The sequence below is a fragment of the Squalius cephalus genome (genome assembly GCF_949319135.1).
Source record: "Squalius cephalus genome assembly, chromosome: 17".
NCBI lineage: Eukaryota > Metazoa > Chordata > Actinopteri > Cypriniformes > Leuciscidae > Squalius > Squalius cephalus.
Window position 1 is genome coordinate 10,894,957 of NC_137138.1, and position 19,708 is coordinate 10,914,664.

The 19,708-nt window shown below is 37.4% G+C and overlaps 1 protein-coding gene across 5 annotated transcripts in view; it reads right to left on the minus strand.

Annotated features, from left to right (window-relative positions):
• Nucleotides 1-418: 418 nt before the first annotated feature.
• Nucleotides 419-19,708, minus strand: part of nsmfa (NMDA receptor synaptonuclear signaling and neuronal migration factor a) — a 44,373-nt gene continuing 25,083 nt past the window's right edge. For all 5 annotated transcript variants that reach the window (XM_079846954.1, XM_079846951.1, XM_079846953.1 and 2 more), the window contains exons 5-14: nucleotides 13,531-13,583; nucleotides 13,080-13,169; nucleotides 10,771-10,898; nucleotides 9,395-9,478; nucleotides 8,936-8,969; nucleotides 7,640-7,710; nucleotides 7,313-7,392; nucleotides 7,112-7,214; nucleotides 5,065-5,140; nucleotides 419-1,867 (exon numbers count right to left, since the gene is read on the minus strand). In XM_079846954.1, the coding sequence (XP_079703080.1) occupies nucleotides 1,770-1,867; nucleotides 5,065-5,140; nucleotides 7,112-7,214; nucleotides 7,313-7,392; nucleotides 7,640-7,710; nucleotides 8,936-8,969; nucleotides 9,395-9,478; nucleotides 10,771-10,898; nucleotides 13,080-13,169; nucleotides 13,531-13,583 (817 nt within the window). In that variant the 3' untranslated portion in view covers nucleotides 419-1,769. The remainder of the gene's footprint in view (nucleotides 1,868-5,064; nucleotides 5,141-7,111; nucleotides 7,215-7,312; nucleotides 7,393-7,639; nucleotides 7,711-8,935; nucleotides 8,970-9,394; nucleotides 9,479-10,770; nucleotides 10,899-13,079; nucleotides 13,170-13,530; nucleotides 13,584-19,708) is intronic.

A 19,708-nucleotide genomic window follows, 5' to 3' on the forward strand; every position in this document is an offset into this window, starting at 1 on the left:
TCCTTTACATATTATTTAGTAAACATAAACTACCAATGTGGGGTCGGTAAGATTCTTTAATGTATTTGAAAGAAGTTTCGGTTACACTTTATTTTAAGGTGTCATTGTTACAGTTTAATTATATATTTAAGTACTTAGCAATATTAAGCAACTACATGTACTTACTATAGAGTTAGGGTAGGATTAGGGTTTGGTTGAGGGTTAGTTGCATGTAATTATGCATAATTTACTGTTATTACTATGGTAAGTACATGTAACATATGTAACAAGGACACTAAAATAAAGTGTTACTGAAGTTTCTTATGCTCACGAGGCTGCATTTATTTGATCAAAAATACAGTTAAAAAAGTGAAATATTATTACAATTTAAAATAATTTTTCTATTTTCAAATATTTTCAAATGAAATTTATTCCTGTGATGGCAAAGCTGAATTTTCAGCAGCCAGTACTTCAGTCTTCAGTGTCACATGATCCTTCAGAAATCATTATAATTTGGTGCTCATGTCTTACATCAATCAATCAACATTGATCAAACATCAATGTTGTGCTACTTAAGATTTATTTGTAGAAACTGTGGTATTTTTTTGTCTTTACTGTCACTTTTGATCGATTTAAAGCATCCTGAATAAAAGTGTTAATTTCTTTAAAAAGAAAATCGTATTGACCCAAACCTTGTAATGGTAGTGTATATTTAATACAGAAGAAAGTGCCACAAAAAAATTTGGTGCTAAAACGAAAACTAGACATCAATTTTCCTTTTTTTGACAGCTACCGCATGTACTGTACTAATGGAGGCGCACGATGATGGCTTAAATATACTGCCATTTGGAGGCAAATAATATGTTTAAAGACTGACAGGTTCAGACTTAGCAATCAAACCGAGCATGAAAACAGCTTAATTGTTATGAACACATTGACACAAGTGCTTATTATTGTTGTTATTATTATAGTGTTTTGCAATGAGTTTATATTTTCAATTGAGGGACAGATACTAGCATATAATAATGAGGAGACACGAGTTATGCCGAAAACGAAAAGTGATTCCTTAACCCTATGAAACAAGCACATATAAATATGTTGGCAGAATGTACATTCTTTCCACCTAAATGACTTCCACACATCTGGATAGGGGAGTAATTAACATATTCGTAAAGGCTAAAACCTGAGTTATTCAAAATAGTTCATTAGAAAGACCACAACAATAAACACTGAAAAAGTAATTTGTGTACCATTGACATTTAGATTATTTGCATGACTATTATAGCTACTCTATTTACTCATGAGATGTATCCTGTATGTATATTAATATATTAGCTGTTATATAACAATTTTTGTGTTCTGGTAGGTAAGTTTCAGCGCGGCTTGATATTGCACGCTGTCATAAGCACAACTGTCTCGGCTAGTGATTGATAGCATTTGGCGATATGTTAGTTAAAAAAAAAAAAGAAAACAGTCGACAACTTGTTTGTCAACCAGAGAAACCACTTTTCTCCATTAGAGAACCGAAACATCCATGTATCCGGATTTCTCTTGCATTTTGAACCATTTGCTATTTGTTTTTGCCCCTTGTGTGTTACCGTTCGGGGGTGGTAAGTCCGCAGAGACGAGCTGAAATAAACAATACTCGACACGCAGCGATGCCAGAGAAGTGGCTGTGACCGTCTCCACTCGTTTACCTCTTCCTCCTGTTCTCCGAAATGAAAGCTGGTAGAATGGAGTTTTACAGTGGGACGTCCTGCCCGCAATGCTACAGGCTGACCCGCGCGGGGTCACAAGAGATCTTCGTAGTCGAGGAGTTTTGAGTGCTGCCGGGTTTTCCAAAGTCGAAACAGACGGAAGTCGAAGTACATCTCAATCATCTCTTTGCCTAAAGGAGTGGAATAGAGAGGAAATATGATTCTGGAATACATTTGGCGAATTCGATGTGAGCATGTCTCTCTATGATGAACAGACACTTCCATATAGATTCTCTCAGGCGGTAATTGGAAAACAGCGTGCAGAGAGAAACAATATAGATAAAGAGAGATGACAGAGAAGTGATAGAGTGGAAATTGAGAGCATGATTCCATCCACCTATTTTTATGTGGATTTGGGATATCACATAAAAAATGCTGGATGGAAACACCAAGATGCGCATTCATTCTAAAAATGTGCATAAAAATGCGCTCAATTGAGTCGGATAATTATTTTTTCTGATAACAAAACATGCGCATAAACTAAAATGGAAACACATTTGCAGCATAAATTCCCAAATGTGCATCAAAAAAGTGTGAGCGATGGGACAGCATGAACTAACTAGCGGACCGATCTCGTTGCACAGCATCTGAAATGCTGTTTTGGTCATTCTGAAATGCCTGAGCAAAGTCTGTCGTTAAAATGGTTCGGTATAATGACCTCCCAGAACTGTCTAACACGATCCCAGACAACAACATAGTGTCGGCCCAGATCCGGGCCACATCTGGTACATGTGGATTCAACACAGATGTGGGCAGGATCTGGGCCGACACTATGTTGCTGTTTGGGATCTGAAAGCAAGATAACATGACCACCTTTATTGCATTCCGTCTGCACACTCTGACCCTAAATTAATTTTATATATACGAAACGTTTTATATACAGTGGGTTCTCCTACTTTTCTTAGTGATATTTAGCGCCAGTTTAATAGGAAGTGTCGTTTTCTTCGACTCATTGGATGGAAACGGTGCTTTATTCCAAATGTTTTATGCGATATTCCAATTTTGCACATTCGCAACTTTGGATGGAAACATAGCTATTGAAAGAGAGGGGTGGCGTGGCCAGCCCAGGACAGGTAAAAAAAAAAAGACCTGTAAACTTTAACGTTAAACATTAAAGATAAACATTAAAGACATAGTTCACCCAAAAAGGGAAAATCTGTCATCATGCCATTCCAAACCTTTCATACAGGTAATGTACAACATGAGGGTGAGTAAATGACAAAATAGCTATACAATAGTTTTTATATGAAAAAAAGAATTGTACAAGTTTCGACAGACATGAAGATTTCACATTTTTGGGTGAAAAATCCCTTTAAATAACATGCAGTGCATCTATATCAGTATACCTGTATGTTTCCTCCATTAAAGGGATAGTTCACCCAAAAATGAAAATTAGCCCATGATTTACTCACCCCGACGCCATCTTAGGTGTATATGACATTCTTCTTTCAGACGAATACAATTGGAGTTATATTAAAAAATGTCCTCCTGGCTCTTCCATTTTTCAGTCCATACAAGTACATCTATCCATCATAAAAGTGTCCCAAACGGCTCCGAGGGGTTAATAAAGGCCTTCTGATGCGTTCTTGTAAGAAAAATGTCCATATTTAAAACTTTATCGACTAAAATAACTAGCTTCCGGCAGACGGCCGTACGCAAGTCGACTTACTCCAACTTGACGATGTATGACGTAGGATGTAGGAGTAGTGTAAGCTTTGACGCCTCTCGCGGTTCGTTCAAACACGTTGTGCGTCAAGTTCAAGTCTTTCGCCATAAATCGTTGTGTATGGCCGTCTGCCGGAAGCTAGTTATTTTAGTCAATAAAGTTTTAAATATGGATATTTTTCTAACACTTAAAGGTCCCGTTATATGCCCCTTTTCACAAGATGTAAAATAAGTCTCTGATGTCCCCAGAGTGTGTATGTGAAGTTTGAGCTCAAAATACCCAACAGATCATTTTTTACAGCATGTTTAAATTGACATTTTTTGGGGCTCAGAAAAACGAGCTGTTTCAGTGTGTGCCCTTTAAATGCAAATGAGGTGCTGCTGGACGACACAGGGGGCGGAGCTTCATGAGCTCGCGCTCAGTCTGTCAGGAAAAATTCATCTCACGGAATGATGATAATATCAGAAACTCTCAGTAACGGCGTTCATTTCGAGTCGGACAATAATGCCTACAGAGTCAGAGTGCTGTATAGAGATGAAACAGGTATAGTTTAGTAGTTTAATTACAGTTATTATAACGTATTTGTCATCTGCTTGTAGGCTATGTATCCATTATTTATTAATAGCCTACAAGTCTGCTGTCTGAATGATGATCAAACATGTACTGATGAGTTTAATAAAGTTTATTGTACATCACACAAAAGATGAAGCGTCAGTTTTACTTCAGAAAATCACCGTAAGAGCTGAGTAAACACAGTAGCCTAAGTTATAAGAAGTGCGCAAGTAGCCAGTAGAGTTGAGGGAGCATTCCTGTGGGCGGAGGTTAGTCAAAAAACGGTTCTAGTGACATCATTAAAGAAGGAAGTAGAAGGATGTAGTCCAATTGAGCCGTTTTTTGTAGTCAACTTCTGTTAAATAAAATATCTCGCTTGGCATTGAACTTTGAGCTTTATAATTTTACAGATATTATTTATGCTCTAACAGCAACATTACACACTAACTAAAGTTTGAAACATGGGATCACGCAGAACGGGACCTTTAAGGTCCTTGCACACTGAATCCGAAATTTTCGCATGCGTTTTTTCGTATCCGTCATTCTGTGGCTCTAAACTGTCAAAACACCATTCAAACCCTTGTTACGGATGCGAAAAACGCAGAAAATCGAACCCGATTCGATTTTTTTTTTTGACGGACGAAAGTTTCGGAGGCAGTGTACAAGTGTGATTGACATAACGTGAGGTCGTATTTATTTTTTAACGTGCGAAAATTTCGGACGCGAATTTCGAACTCAGTGTGCAAGGGCCTTAACGCATCGATTTGCTTCAGAAGGCCTTTATTAACCCCTCTGAGCCGTTTGGGACACTTTTATGATGGATAGATGCACTTGTATGGACTCCCATTATAAAGCTTGGAAGAGCCAGGACATTTTTTTAAATAACTCAATAATACGAATAATTGTATTCGTCTGAAAGAAGAATGTCATATACACCTAAGATGACTTCAGGGTGAGTAAATCATGGGATAATTTTCAGTTTTGGGTGAACTATCCCTTTAATAACTAGATTTCAAATCATCAGCCAGAAAGAGTCTGTTTGTGTGTGTTTATCCGTGTAGGAGTGTGAGCATAAGCACATTTCAGCAGTTTCATGCAAACGGGTCTCACCCTGAGCAGAGAGCTCCAGCGGTGACTCAAACTTGACAGAATAAGGCCTCATCAGGTTCTTCAGTTTCTGGAACAGCTGTTGGCACATGATAAGCCAAGACATTAATAATCCCCTTTTTTTCCTCCCCCTCACACAGCTCTCTCACTCTCTCCTTCACTCGCTCTTTGACTCGAGGAGGTTAGTTAGGGATAATGGCAGTCTCTCTCTTTATGGCCCTGGATAAATCTCACACGGGCGACAGGAAGGGCAAACAGGAACCTTCAAAAGAACCCAGTTAAGATCTTAAGATCCACGCACTGCTCCGAGAGGCTTCAGAGCCCAGACAGAGATTAAAGATGAATTTACAGATGCAGATTTTCTCTTCCGGCTCACGCTGAGAAGGAAGCCAGTGCCTTACAGAGCGAATAAAGATGAGAATGTGACCACAACGCTAAGGAGGACGCCACAAACAAATGGTGCAAGATTCAGAGAGCTCTCGTTTGGGATCAACATACATAGATATGCTCTTGCGAAGGCCAGATTCTGTTGGCAGATAACCCAGCATGCATTCACGGAATGTTCACACAAGTCAATCACCCGTGTGTCAATCACAAGCACGCAAACGCAATTCTCAGGAATGGTGGCGCCTTTTGCGCAATGACGCATGGCGAATGAGATTTAGAACCCGTCTCCATAGAAACGCATTTGTACATTAGGTTCCAAGGGTGGCATGAATGTGTCATTGGGGCGTAATCTCCGGGCTCCTGTCATATAACACCAAACAGACGGAATGAGCTGAAAGTCAAGGCCGACCCTAAAGGAAAGACGCAGACTTGTGTTCAAATCACAACTCCAAGAGTGTTTCAGATCAGATGTTAGTGATCACAGCAACTAGTCTGCCTGATACATATACTATCGTTTAAAAGTTTGGAGTTGGTAAGATAGTCTCTTACACTCATCAAGGCTGCATTTATTTGATCAATTATACAGTAATATTGTGACATCATATTACAATTTAAAATAACTGTTTTCTATTTTAATATATTTTAAAATATAATTTATTCCTGTGATGTCAAGGCAATGATCCTTCAGAAATCATTCTAATATGCTGATTTGGTGCTCAAGAAATATTTCTTATAATCAGTGTTATTTTAGTATCATTTAGTATCATATTAATATATTGAATTGTTTTTATTTTTATATTTTCAGTTTTCATTTCATTTTAGTTACAGTTTTAGTAATTTTGTAATTAAAAAAAAAATGTCTGTATAGTTCTTATTCATTTTTGTTTTAGTTTTAGTTCTTTTAGTTATTTTATTAAACTAAAAGAAAATGAGACATGAGGGCTTGACAACTACTTGAAAAAAAAATCTATTTCAGTTAATATTTATTTAATGTAATGATTTTTTTTAATGGTTTAAGTTTTAATTTTAGTTATGGATAATAACCCTAATTTTTAATGTTGAAAACTGTTTGGCTGCTTAATATTTTTGTGAGTATTTTTTTCTTCCATGACTATTTTATGAATAGAAAGCTCAAAAGAACAGCATTTATTTGAAATAGAAAATTTTGCAATATTATTAAAGTCTTTACTGTCACTTTTGACCAATTTAATAGGTCATTCCTGAATAAAAGTATTAAATTCTTAACAAACCCTAAACTGACAGATAACAAACTTTTCAACATTCAAAATTGGGTTTATTCATTCCATTGCAGAAGATAAAATGAAGTGTTTCCAGAAACTAAAGTGTATTGTAATTTATGGAAATTAAAGACTGTTAATGCTTAACCATAGCTCTAGATCTTTAAAAGATACTGGACAGGAAAGAGTTATTTTAAGTTACATAACTGAGGGGAAAAGGCTGTCAGGCATGATGGTGACAGACGGAGAGGTGTTATATAGAAAAATGGAGAGATGGAGTTGGTGCATGTGTGTGTCTTAAGAGATGAGAGCTGGAACATGGCCACGGCAGGCCCCAGAGGGACCATTTCTAAATATAATGCAGAAACTCAAGGCACAAGCATTAAGTCAACACTACGAACTTGCTGCTTCAGAACTTGACGTACCTTCTCTCCGTTCGGATTGCCCAGGACATAGCAGCCCATGATGTGGATCAGGTTTGGCTCTGGATTCACTTTACTCATAAACCGGCTCAGTCGTTTCCAAAACCTGCATGGACACCACAAACACACAAGCAAATCCCTCTGATGATAGTTCTGTCATTGAAGGAATATTGTGACAGAAACAAAAGTGTGGATCTCACTAACTGGCTCATGTCTTCTTCTTTCTCGACCTTGGCAAAAGTGGCCACTTTATTCTTCAGCAGGTACAGGTGTCCTGGGCCACCCTGAGACAGAAAATGACACATTTGAAACCTTACATAACATCAAACTCAAAGAAACAGGAGATCAGTACTGCCCTCTGAACTGAGAGAGAGAAACCTGTGAATTCCTGTCCATCTGAACACACAACATCAAACCGAAGAGACAGTAGTGCAGTATTACTCCTCCAGACACTGCTGATTCGCTCGGGTGCACTTGCAGTCTCATTTCTTGTCATTTTGTCTATGTTTGTTGGCCTTGTTTTTCTCTTACCTGACAGAAGATCATCATCCGCCAGATCTTTGAGCCCTTCCTGTAGGCTGTCAGTCTCTTCTCAATCTCCTCTGCACAAAAAACAAACACACTATCAGGATGACCAGCACTGCTAGTCACATTTACATTCATGATCATAAGTTCACAATGTCTAAGAACTTAAAAATGTTCTCTTATTGGGGAAAGGTCATGGCAATTTAAACAAAACCAGATCTAACCCAAAGATTCGACTATTACCCTGGGTTTACTTTAAACGAAAAAGTCACCGTCATCTTATTCAATATATATCAGAATTCTTTATATTCTTGCATTGCTGGAATATTGATTTTCCTGCAAACCCTTAAATTAAAATGGACACTTTCAAAAAAAAATTGTTCAAAAAACTTATTTCATCTGGCGTTTGATTAGGTCTGATAAATGTGAGTGATTTGCTGTAAAATGGATGACTTGATTGTTGTTGTGATTAACTGTTATTTTATGTTTGAAATCATTTCTATGCTATTTATGTATAGCACGTTGGGTTTTGAAAGTGCTTTATGAATAAAATTTGAGTCGAGTCGATTATTTTAATGATTCATTTTATTCCTGAGGTTCACATTTTTATTATATTATATTCCCTTTTATCTTAAATATTAGTTTACAATAAGGTTCCATTTGTTAACATAAGGTAACATGAACTTACAATGAAAAACATTTCTAACACATTTATTAATCTTAGTTCGTTTCAATTTCAGCATTTACCAATACATTATTAAAATCAAAAGTTGTATCTGTTAATATTATTAAATGGACCAAACAATGTATTTTTATTAAATAATATTAACAAAGATTAATAAATACTGTAAAAATAACTAACAACGAGCGATACATTTGTTAGTTAATGCATTAAATGACGTTAACCAATGGGACCTTACTTTTTTTTTTTTAATAACGAGCAAATTTTTTGATATTTATATGTTGCATGCACAAACAAATAAAGATCAACAATATAATTAACATAATTATTCACATTCGCAGTTTGATTTATGATTTATTATATGACTTTATGTGACTTGAAAACTTGATCCCTACACTGTTATAAAGCAGTCACTAAAAAATATTGCTGCTTCTCTGATCCAGTGTCATTTATCAGGAATCCAATTGTTTTTGTGTTCCTCATGCTGGCCGGTGCAAAAATCAATACAGAACCCACCGTCATTCCACACTGAAACCACCAGGCAAGGGGTAAAGTGCTCAAATACACAAAAAAGTACACATCAAACACACAACAAACAATACACACATGAAGCTACATACCCAGAATATCATCAAATGTGGCATGCTCATGATCCTGGAGATAAAAATAATAAAAGCAATCAATACAAATGCACAGATAAGACTTAACGACATTGCAGGACTAATTGTAAAGGGAAAATGTTCTTTGTATAATGCTTAATTTCACTAATCTCTAATATGCACTCGGCCGGTCTAGATAACATTACTGGCTCCTGCTTTTCTTTGTGCAGTTGAGGACGTGTTGTCGTTTGCTCTTCACTTGTTTGTCTAAACCTCCGGACAGTATTTTGCGACGTGTCCAGCTATATCTCATCCTTGTCTTTATTGCACAGGGCATTATCCATATGTTTCAAGTGCGAAAATCCGTAACCTTTAAATTGATATCTAGTGTTTGACATAAAAACTTGATGTTACCTGTAATATTTGGATGATGTGTCATGTCATACTAAGTGACGCAGAGTAAAAACAGGTTTGACTTACATAGAGTATGGGTATAATAGAAGGATCCTCCTTTCGAATAATATTGGGAACATATTCTGCTTTGGGCACTTTCGATGAGATCAGCTAAAAGATACAAAATCACAGAAATGAAAATGATCAATTACATGAAGGATTTTTTTATTAAATGTAATTAAAGGAATAGTTCAGCCAAAAATGAAAATTTCCAGATTATTTAATTCAAGACCATCCAAGATGTACATGACTTTCTTTCCTCAGCCAAAGAGAAATTAAGGTTTTGAAGGAAAACATTCCAGGATTTAATGCTAGTGAACGGTGCTCAACGTAGATCATTTTTGGCAGGCCAAAATTCATATTTAGGCAGCTTCAAAGGGCTCCACATGACCCCAGTGAAGAATAAGGTGAAATGATGAGTCATTTTCGGTGTTGGGGAAAGTTACGCTTAAAAGTATTGTGTTACAATTTTGCATTACTCCCTAAAAAAGTTACTAATTGCATTACTTAATTACTTTTTATGTAAAGTAATGGTACATTACTTTTCCATTACTTTTTCTCACCTGGGCTAATCTTGCTTGTTTGTTTTTTAAAAAACAAAAAAAGCTCTATTTTCAGCTAATGTAAAGGCCATTTCAAACTAAAAGTGTAATGAATAAGCCTCAGGTTGAAGGAAATGTAAATTCACACCTGTACAGTAGAGGGCGCAGCTCAAACAAAACTTTCAGCTGTGCTGCCATTCTGGATTGAAGAAGAATAGGACACTGGAGAAAGTTTAAAACTCTTACTTCAGCAAAAAAAAAAAAAAAAAAAAAAAAAAAAAAAATGAAAAAAGGAAAAAAATGTTATGTTGATCTAATAAAGTGAGATTAAAAACATAATATATTTGTGATATTTAACATTTAAATATTGTAGGTCTGAGTTTGCATTGTTTTTCATTCATTTTGAGGAATACTAAATCTGTTTTTGTGCAAGTGAGATGAGCCTACAATACAATAGCCATCCCGTTTAAACAGCACACACAACGCCTCAGCACTTTCAACAAGAGTTTCTCAAAAAACTAATTTCTCTCAACATGTGGACAGGAGAGCTGTCAGTCAATAAATGGTAAATACTTATTTGAGAAGTAATGCAAGTTACAAGAAGATATTTTGTTGTAAATTTTTAAGTAATGAGTTACTTTACAAGTTGAGAAAACTCCTTATTTCTCCTTATTAAACCCTTCATTTCTCTTCGGCTGAGGAAAGAAAGTCATATACATCTTGGATGGTCTTGAGGTGAGTAAAGGATATTTTCATTTTTGGGTAAACTATTCCTTTAAGTTAAATTAAGTAAAAAATAGAACTATATACTTTTAATAAAAACTAAACTACAATAAAACATTTAAAAACAATAATGTATACCATAATTTTAGGAGGGATGAAGTCGTCCCCCTCACATGCCAGTCTCTCCATCTCTCTCTCCTCCTCCCAGTCCATGTCTTCACATCCGCCCTCGTCCGGAGTACAGCAGGTGGTCTGCAGATCCCCACCTGTGGCACCACACAACACAGCAGAGATGGACAGTTCAATGATGGACGCAGGCAAAAGCAGAATAAACACAAAGAGGAGAAAGGAATGAAGTGACAAGAGAGGAATGAGAAGATGAGAATAGTGGTGGAGAAAGAGAAAGGTTGAGATAAAGAGACAAAGATAAGATAGATACAGTAAATGTATATATATATATATATATATATATATATATATATATTACATGGACTGCGGTAATTCAGATGTGAACTTTCACTCTTAGTTTTGTTTCCATGTTAAGGAGTCATATTCTGTTAAAGAAAAAGTTCACCCAAAAATGTTATTCCAAACCTTTATGCTGTTATATTTTTATGTGGAACATATAAAGAGATTTTTTGAGATTGAGATTGAGAACAAAAACAAACCCCACAAAAAGTATTTTTTACTTTTACATCATAAAAGTAGTTCATGTGACATTATCTACATTTCATATTGCTTAAAATTTCAAGTAAAATATTGAAAATAATTTTTGCTAATTGAAATAAAATAAGACAAACTTAAACAAAACTTAGAAATGTTGCAACTGAATGAAACAAAATAAGTTTAAATAAAACTTAAACTGTATTAATAAATAGAAATGTACTGGAAAGGTGTATGTAGAAATAAATTTAAGACAAAGAAATATCTAAAAAAAAATACATATACATAAATACATTTAATTGCAATTAAAATGAAAATAAAAACTGAAAATATACAAATAAAAGTTAATTCAAAATATTGATAAATACTATAATAGTAAATAATACTAAAATAACTCTGGTCTGAATTCATATGATAACTTTGTGTGAACAGATCAAAATTCCTTCATTTTCCACCAAAAAATTAACAAATTGTGGGTTTGAAATGACATGAGGGTGAGAAAATGATGAAAGTATTTTCATTTTTGGGTGAACTATCCCTTTAACAGCCAAAAAGGCAAGAAGGTAAGATGCTTTTCATGAATTTACTGTGAAAGCCTCTTCACACCAAGAATGATTAAAAACAATCCTGAATCACTTGTTTGACTGCAGTCCATTTAAATATACAGTACACCTAATTAGAGTTACAAATATAAAACTGTAAATGACTGACAGTAATGTCAGTAGTATGAAAGACAGTAAAAGGGAGAGAGAAAAAAAACTCCATTAGAAAACCAGCACCACAGAAAACCAGGCAGCTATAGAGAGAGAAAATGGACAGAGAAAAGCAAACATACAAATATTACAACTTTAAGTCAAATGTTTGCAATCGTTCATCAGGCTCCCCAAAAACACAGGTGTAAAGAATAAATATGATGACAAAAATAAGTCCAAAGACAAACTACACACAGAGTTAACATGCAGACACAGAATTCTAGTGTGCACACACATACATCTCCAGAGTTCAGACGCTCCAGGCAGGACATATACTCACAGAGAGAGAAAGAGAGGAGCACATATTCGGGACAGAACCACGCTCAAGGGAAGACAGACAAACAGGATCAGCATCAAGAGCAGGGGAGGCACGTCACTGCGAGACTGTGTATGTGAGGGTTATAGAAGTGTTCCATAGGGTCTGCAAGAACTTCCAAGAAGGCTTCTGAGGATTTTTTGTGCACTAACATTCAAAAGTTTGGTGTCAGTAAGATTGTTTTTAAGAAATAATACCTTTATTCAGCAAGTATGCAAATAGTGACGGTAAAAGATGTTTGCAGTGCAACAAAAAATTATATTTCAAATAAAAGCTGTTTTTTTGTACTTTCCATTCATCCAAAAATCCTGAAAAAATGATCATGGTTTCCATAAAGAAATTAAGCAGAACGGCCATTTTCAACATTGATAATAATAAGAAATGTGCATAGGATGATTTCTGAAGGATCATGTGACACTGAAGACTAAAGTAATGATGCTGAAAAATCAGCTTTGCCATCACAGGAATAAAGTACATTTTAGAAAGATTATTTTAGAATATTAGTATAATTACTGTATTTTTGATCAAATAAATGCAGCCTTTGTGAGCATAAAAGACTTCTTTCAAAAACATAGAAAAAAATCTTACTGACACCAAGCTTTTGAACGTTCTGTCAATCATTTTATATAGTGATCTTGACATATGGGAACGCTAAGTGTGTCAAAGTGGCATGTAGGTGTCCGTGTGTGTGTTTGTGTGTGTACAGGTGGACTCACTGTCTTTTGAGTCGTGTAGGGAGTCTGGTTTGACAGGGGTCGGATCGCTCCAGGATCGGTTGAAACTCTTCGCCCTGCGCTCTGCAAATGCTAGTGAAGTGGAGAGATGGTCACACGCACACGCACGCAACGCCCCATGATCCTCACACGCTGTGGGCCGCAGCACATTCAGTACACTCAAACACACCAACAACCATTTGTCCTTTGCTGCACTTTGAATCACACACACAGAAGCAAAATCGACCAATCCTCAATTGTTGTTTTATTGGTTACAATGACGCAAAACTGTCAATCATCCTCCATACAAACACACAAACATTCCCAATATACACATGCGCATGCTAACCTACATTCGCAAAGCAATGCATCACATGCGCAAACAAAAACACATGAAACAAACACAAATGGAGCTGTGCGTTCATTCATACTGCATATTCACACATAGACTCACTTTGTGCTTTCATTCTTCTGCTGCCCACCATTCTTAAATGCTTCCGGAAATTCCTAGAAATTAGTCGAAGACAGAAAAAAGTGGAAGAAGGATAAATCAGGTCATCAAGACCACATGAAAACATCAACAGCATGTGTGTGACATTCCACCAAAAACCCTTCGGCAGTCAATAAATCATATCATATCCGCGCTTGAAGACGTGAAGAGATTTCCCTCGGGTTATTCAAAAGAGCAAACATATTTTGAAGGCCATATGAAACCCAAGCGCCTCGCTAAATATTTGCACCACGTAGGCTGACGGAGACTCGAGCAGACGTCCTTGCTTGTGTGCACTCCTGTGCAATATTGAACCAGCAAGCGTGTATTTCTTTGAACCATTTGGCATCTCTCCAGCTGACTAAGAAAGCAGACAGGGAAAAATGCCACTGCAGTAGAGTCTGTCCCACACCTCCAACATGTCTGTTACTCCATGACAACTGTACACAACCGTACGTCTATACCCATGACAACTGTACACTTAATTGTAATGGTTGAAACACTAGTAAGGGGTGGACAAAGGGGACAGAGTCAACGACAGACAGAAGACATTATAAATTGCCTTTGAACACATTTTAGAACATGAATTCAAGCACTTGCGTACACTATTCTAAGCAATTTTGTAGTATAAACAGTGTAAGTAGTGTGTTCACACTGAAAATTCCAACAAGAAAAAGGGCACTTTATGCCGGTTGATGCACTTATTTAACTGAACAAAAAACTAATTGTGGAATGTTGGACCTGATGCACTCAACAGTCGCAGCATTAAATAGGTAGCCAAAAGGGAAGGGCTATCAATCAGACTCCGATGGATGACAAAATAACCTTTTATATATACAGTAAGTGCACAGTACGTCATTTGGGACGCAACTTAGAATTTGGCCTTATAGTCCTTGTTCAAACAAAAACAACACACTTGGCAGAAATGCAGTTCTACACATGGCTAGCGCACTGGGGGAAGCAGATCCTCATTAGCCAGTGCATTGTGTTGGAAAATGTAATTTTATTGAGTCTGTTCTGTTTTTCTCAAAGTGTCCTGTTTTGTGACATAATTACATTGTAGATCATCACTAATTGGAAGGGAAGTAATGAGAGGACAGGAAGAGTGAAGCAGAAACAGCAGAGGAAGAGAGCAAAAGGACTCTGTTTACACATGTGACAGAGCTGTGCCCACCTGTGAGAGGAGGGAGATATGGAGAAATCTCCTTTTCTGTCTGTCTTACGGCTTATTTACACCCACGTGCATTAGAGAGAGAGAGAGAGAGAGAAAAAGAGAGAGAGAAACCTCCCTCGCCCCCGCAGCTGAGGATGAGTCAGAGCCTTTCTTCACCATTGTCTCTTTTCATTCTCTCACTCTCTCTGTCCCATGTCTGCAATCACTGCTCCTCTATTAGCTCTTTAATTTCATCACTCTCACGCTGTTAAATAATTATATTTCCTCAATTATGCCCCTTTCCTTTTTTAAAGAAATATTTCACCAAAAATGAAAATTCTGTCATCATTTCCTCACCCTCATGTTGTTCCAAACCCATATGACTTTCTTTTTTTGGAGAGGCTGCTCACTGCAAAGCCAATGAGTGGAGCTTGACGTCCAGCTTCCCCATGGTGGATGTGATGGGTGGAGCTAAATTGTCCAACTACACCCCGTCCCTAACCCTATCCATAAACTTATCGCTAAACATAACTCCACCCATTAGGTCAGCTACACCCTAACCCTATCCATAACCTTATCGCTAAACATAACTCCACCCATTAGGTCAGCTACACCCTAACCCTATCCATAACCTTATCGCTAAACATAACTCCACCCATTAGGCCAACTACACCCTAACCCTATCCATAACCTTATCGCTAAACATAACTCCACCCATTAGGCCAACTACACCCTAACCCTATCCATAACCTTATCGCTAAACATAACTCCACTCATTAGGTCAGCTACACCCTATCCATAACCTTATCGCTAAACATAACTCCACCCATTAGGTCAGCTACACCCTAACCCTATCCATAACCTTATCGCTAAACATAACTCCACCCATTAGGTCAGCTACACCCTAACCCTATCCATAACCTTATCGCTAAACATAACTCCACCCATTAGGCCAACTACACCCTAACCCTATCCATAACCTTATCGCTAAACATAACTCCACCCATTAGGCCAACTACACCCTAACCCTATCCATAACCTTATCGCTAAACATAACTCCACTCATTAGGTCAGCTACACCCTATCCATAACCTTATCGCTAAACATAACTCCACCCATTAGGCCAACTACACCCTAACCCTATCCATAACCTTATCGCTAAACATAACTCCACCCATTAGGTCAGCTACACCCTAACCCTATCCATAACCTTATCGCTAAACATAACTCCACCCATTAGGTCAGCTACACCCTATCCATAACCTTATCGCTAAACATAACTCCACCCATTAGGCCAACTACACCCTAACCCTATCCATAACCTTATCGCTAAACATAACTCCACTCATTAGGTCAGCTACACCCTATCCATAACCTTATCGCTAAACATAACTCCACCCATTAGGTCAGCTACACCCTAACCCTATCCATAACCTTATCGCTAAACATAACTCCTACCATTAGGTCAGCTACACCCTAACCCTATCCATAACCTTATCGCTAAACATAACTCCACCCATTAGGCCAACTACACCCTAACCCTATCCATAACCTTATCGCTAAACATAACTCCACTCATTAGGTCAGCTACACCCTATCCATAACCTTATCGCTAAACATAACTCCACCCATTAGGTCAGCTACACCCTAACCCTATCCATAACCTTATCGCTAAACATAACTCCTACCATTAGGTCAGCTACACCCTAACCCTATCCATAACCTTATCGCTAAACATAACTCCACCCATTAGGCCAACTACACCCTAACCCTATCCATAACCTTATCGCTAAACATAACTCCACCCATTAGGTCAGCTACACCCTAACCCTATCCATAACCTTATCGCTAAACATAACTCCACCCATTAGGTCTAGAGAGGTGGAGCTGGACGTCATTTCGATCTGCAGTGAGCACCATTTGATATTTTGTGGATCATAGAAAGCAATATTTCGCTATTTAAACCAATATTAGGATTTATTTAAATAAATTTAAATTTATTGTATTATTATTATCTTGGGTGCTCTTCTATATACTCTATAATTGAGCGATCGCACTTCAAAAATCATACAAAGCACCATAAATTTGCCATATAAAGTTGTCCTCTGGTATAAAATATATTTAAAGAATTGAAAAAGTCCCCATTCACTTTTATAGAATGAAAACGAGCAGCTGGACATTCCGCAAAGTATTTTTATTTAAGTTCTATGGAAGTAAGTCATTCAGGTTTCGAATGACATGAGGACATAAGGTTATTGATGACAAATTTCAATTTCAGGTGAACGATGTGTTTTTTCTGGTCACCTCAGCTTTCAGCTATTACTTCCATACCACATTGTCTTTCCCCTACAGCAGCTGTGCATTGTGGGAGACATCTGGCTGGCTGCTCTAGACTGCTGTTCAATATGACCTTTCCGGCTCCTATTCGTCCCCACCCACAGGAGCAATTCTGATTATGTAATCGTATGCTAGCCTTGTCTTCCACTCATTCAGATTCTCACTCTCCTCCTTTCATCTCTCTCCCTTTCATTATCTCTCTGTCCTGCCCTCCTTCTCCTGAATGTATGATTGCAGTCTATCATTTGTCTCATAGGGTTGACTTTCCAGAGACGCATCACACCACCCCTGTCCAACAATATACTCCTGAATCATCTGTTACTGTGATACTATTACCATCTGGTCCTGTTTCAATTATCCCAGATCCTTAGAGAGGACTTTGAATGAAACATAATAGCTAAAAAACAAAGGCCAAATAATCTATTTAAAAACAACAACAACAACAACTTTATTGATTATTATGAAGAATATGCTAATAGATCAGATCAGTATACTTTATGATAATCTGTACTATTATGCAATATATGCTGTTTTCCCTGTGGCTTTAAAGAGGCTTAGAAATGATAAAATGTGTGTGTGGATGGGATTATAAACCTTATCAGCATGGCTCATGAATATTAATTAGTTGACGTAATGCTCATCCAGTAGTCATAACCGATTTGCTGAAAACCAGGTAACAAGCCAAATTAGGATTACAGTTTACTAATTCAATTGAATGCTGATATAACCGGTTGGCAGAAGCTGCACTATGGTGTAGTTCGAAAAGCACAGAGGAACATTTTAAAAAGGGAACATCAATAATCACTGTAAAAAAACTTTTTGTACATTTATTTGCATTTTAACATGTTTATTTCAATTCCATTTGTTTTACTGAATTAACCTGAACATCAGAGACATTGTTTAGTATTGGGAATGTCTATAATATCTCTTGTGGTCATGTTCACAGTGGCATGGTTATTTTTAATAACCCCCTATTTCTGAGGTTAAAGCAGCTGCATTTTCCTTTCAACTTGCATTATTCAGTCAACACCTCAGTTACACAACACTCAGTTACACAACACTAAAAAGGTGGTCTGTGACTGCGAAACAAAAAGCAATGCTAAGGTTTGTTGTAACCATTCGAATCTGAGTCTCATCTCAACCCAACAACACAGCAAATTAGGGGCTAGAGTGCTTAAGGTGGTTCTCGCCAAAGAATAAGGAAAGAAAGAAGATGGATGGATGAATGGATGGATGAATGAACACCTCCTTTTATGTGATGGATGGATGGATGGATGATGTATGGATGAACACCTCCTTTTATGTAATGGATGGGTGGATGGATGAACACCTTTTATGAAATGGATGGATGGATGATGGATGGATAAAAACCTCCTTTTATGTAATGGATGGATGGATGGATGATGGATGAATGAACACCTCCTTTTATGTAATGGATGAATGGGTGGATGGATGAATAAACACCTCCTTTTATGTAATGGGTGGATGGGTGGATGGATGGATGAATAAACACCTCCTTTTATGTAATGGGTGGATGGATGGATGGATGGATGGATGGATGGATGGATGGATGGATGGATGGATGGATGGATGGATGGATGGATGGATGGATGGATGGATGGATGGATGGATGGATGGATGGATGGATGGATGGATGGATGGATAGATAGATAGATAGATAGATAGGGCTGTACTGCCAAAGCTCTTTCTCTGTCTGACAGGAATAAAGGCAGCGATAAATAACAGAGCTTCAACAAAGTACCTCTGGATGGCGGCGGCTGACTCCACCTCACTCTTTCTCCTCTTTCTCTCTGCTAGACTCCGGAAAACCCTGGCAGGAGGTGACACAGCTTTAATGGCAGAGGGCAAGGCTCACTTGAGTGCGGTTAGAGGTTAGAGCCATGCTCATGAAGGGGCAGTGTTAGCCTGGGGTTAATCAGGAAGAGCTCCTTCTGGGCAAATAAAGCCACGGCACAGGCTTGCACAGAAAATCAAAAGACTGAGTATTTATTGTTGATGTGTTGATAAGAAAATATCTTGACCTTCTTCCTGATAACATAACTAACTGCATCACCTACGGATTGAAATTCAATCCAGAGCCACAATTTTTCCTTACAATTAAATAAAATATGTAATTAAGCAAATAAAATATAAGCAAATAAATAAATTGCACACACCTGCAATCCAACATGCTGTTTTATGATTCACAAAACCAAATGATCCCGTGGGGCACTTAACATTTCTAGATTATCAACTCAAGTCAAAAGATGATCGGCATCAGCATCCGTCAGCATTTCTAAACCATCCAAGACAACCACATCTCTGTCTCTTGCTGAGGTAATCAGAATTATCCAGACCAGCCTATCAAATGTTTCTCGAAGCTATTTCCTGAATCAAAATGCATCGCTGCATTACACACCACTAAAGCAACATCATCAATCATTCCCTCAGGTTTTCAAACCAAGCGCAATGTGATTCTTTCATACATCAAGGTAAAATCATTTTACTTCAGTTTCATCATATTGACGGCACTGAAATGGCAGTTTCCTCTGAGCTACCCTGAGAAGATTCAATAAATGTTTGTTTCATAGACGTAATGTGTGATTTTAAACAGGTTGGTGTTTTTCCTCACACAATTTGAAATTATAGAGC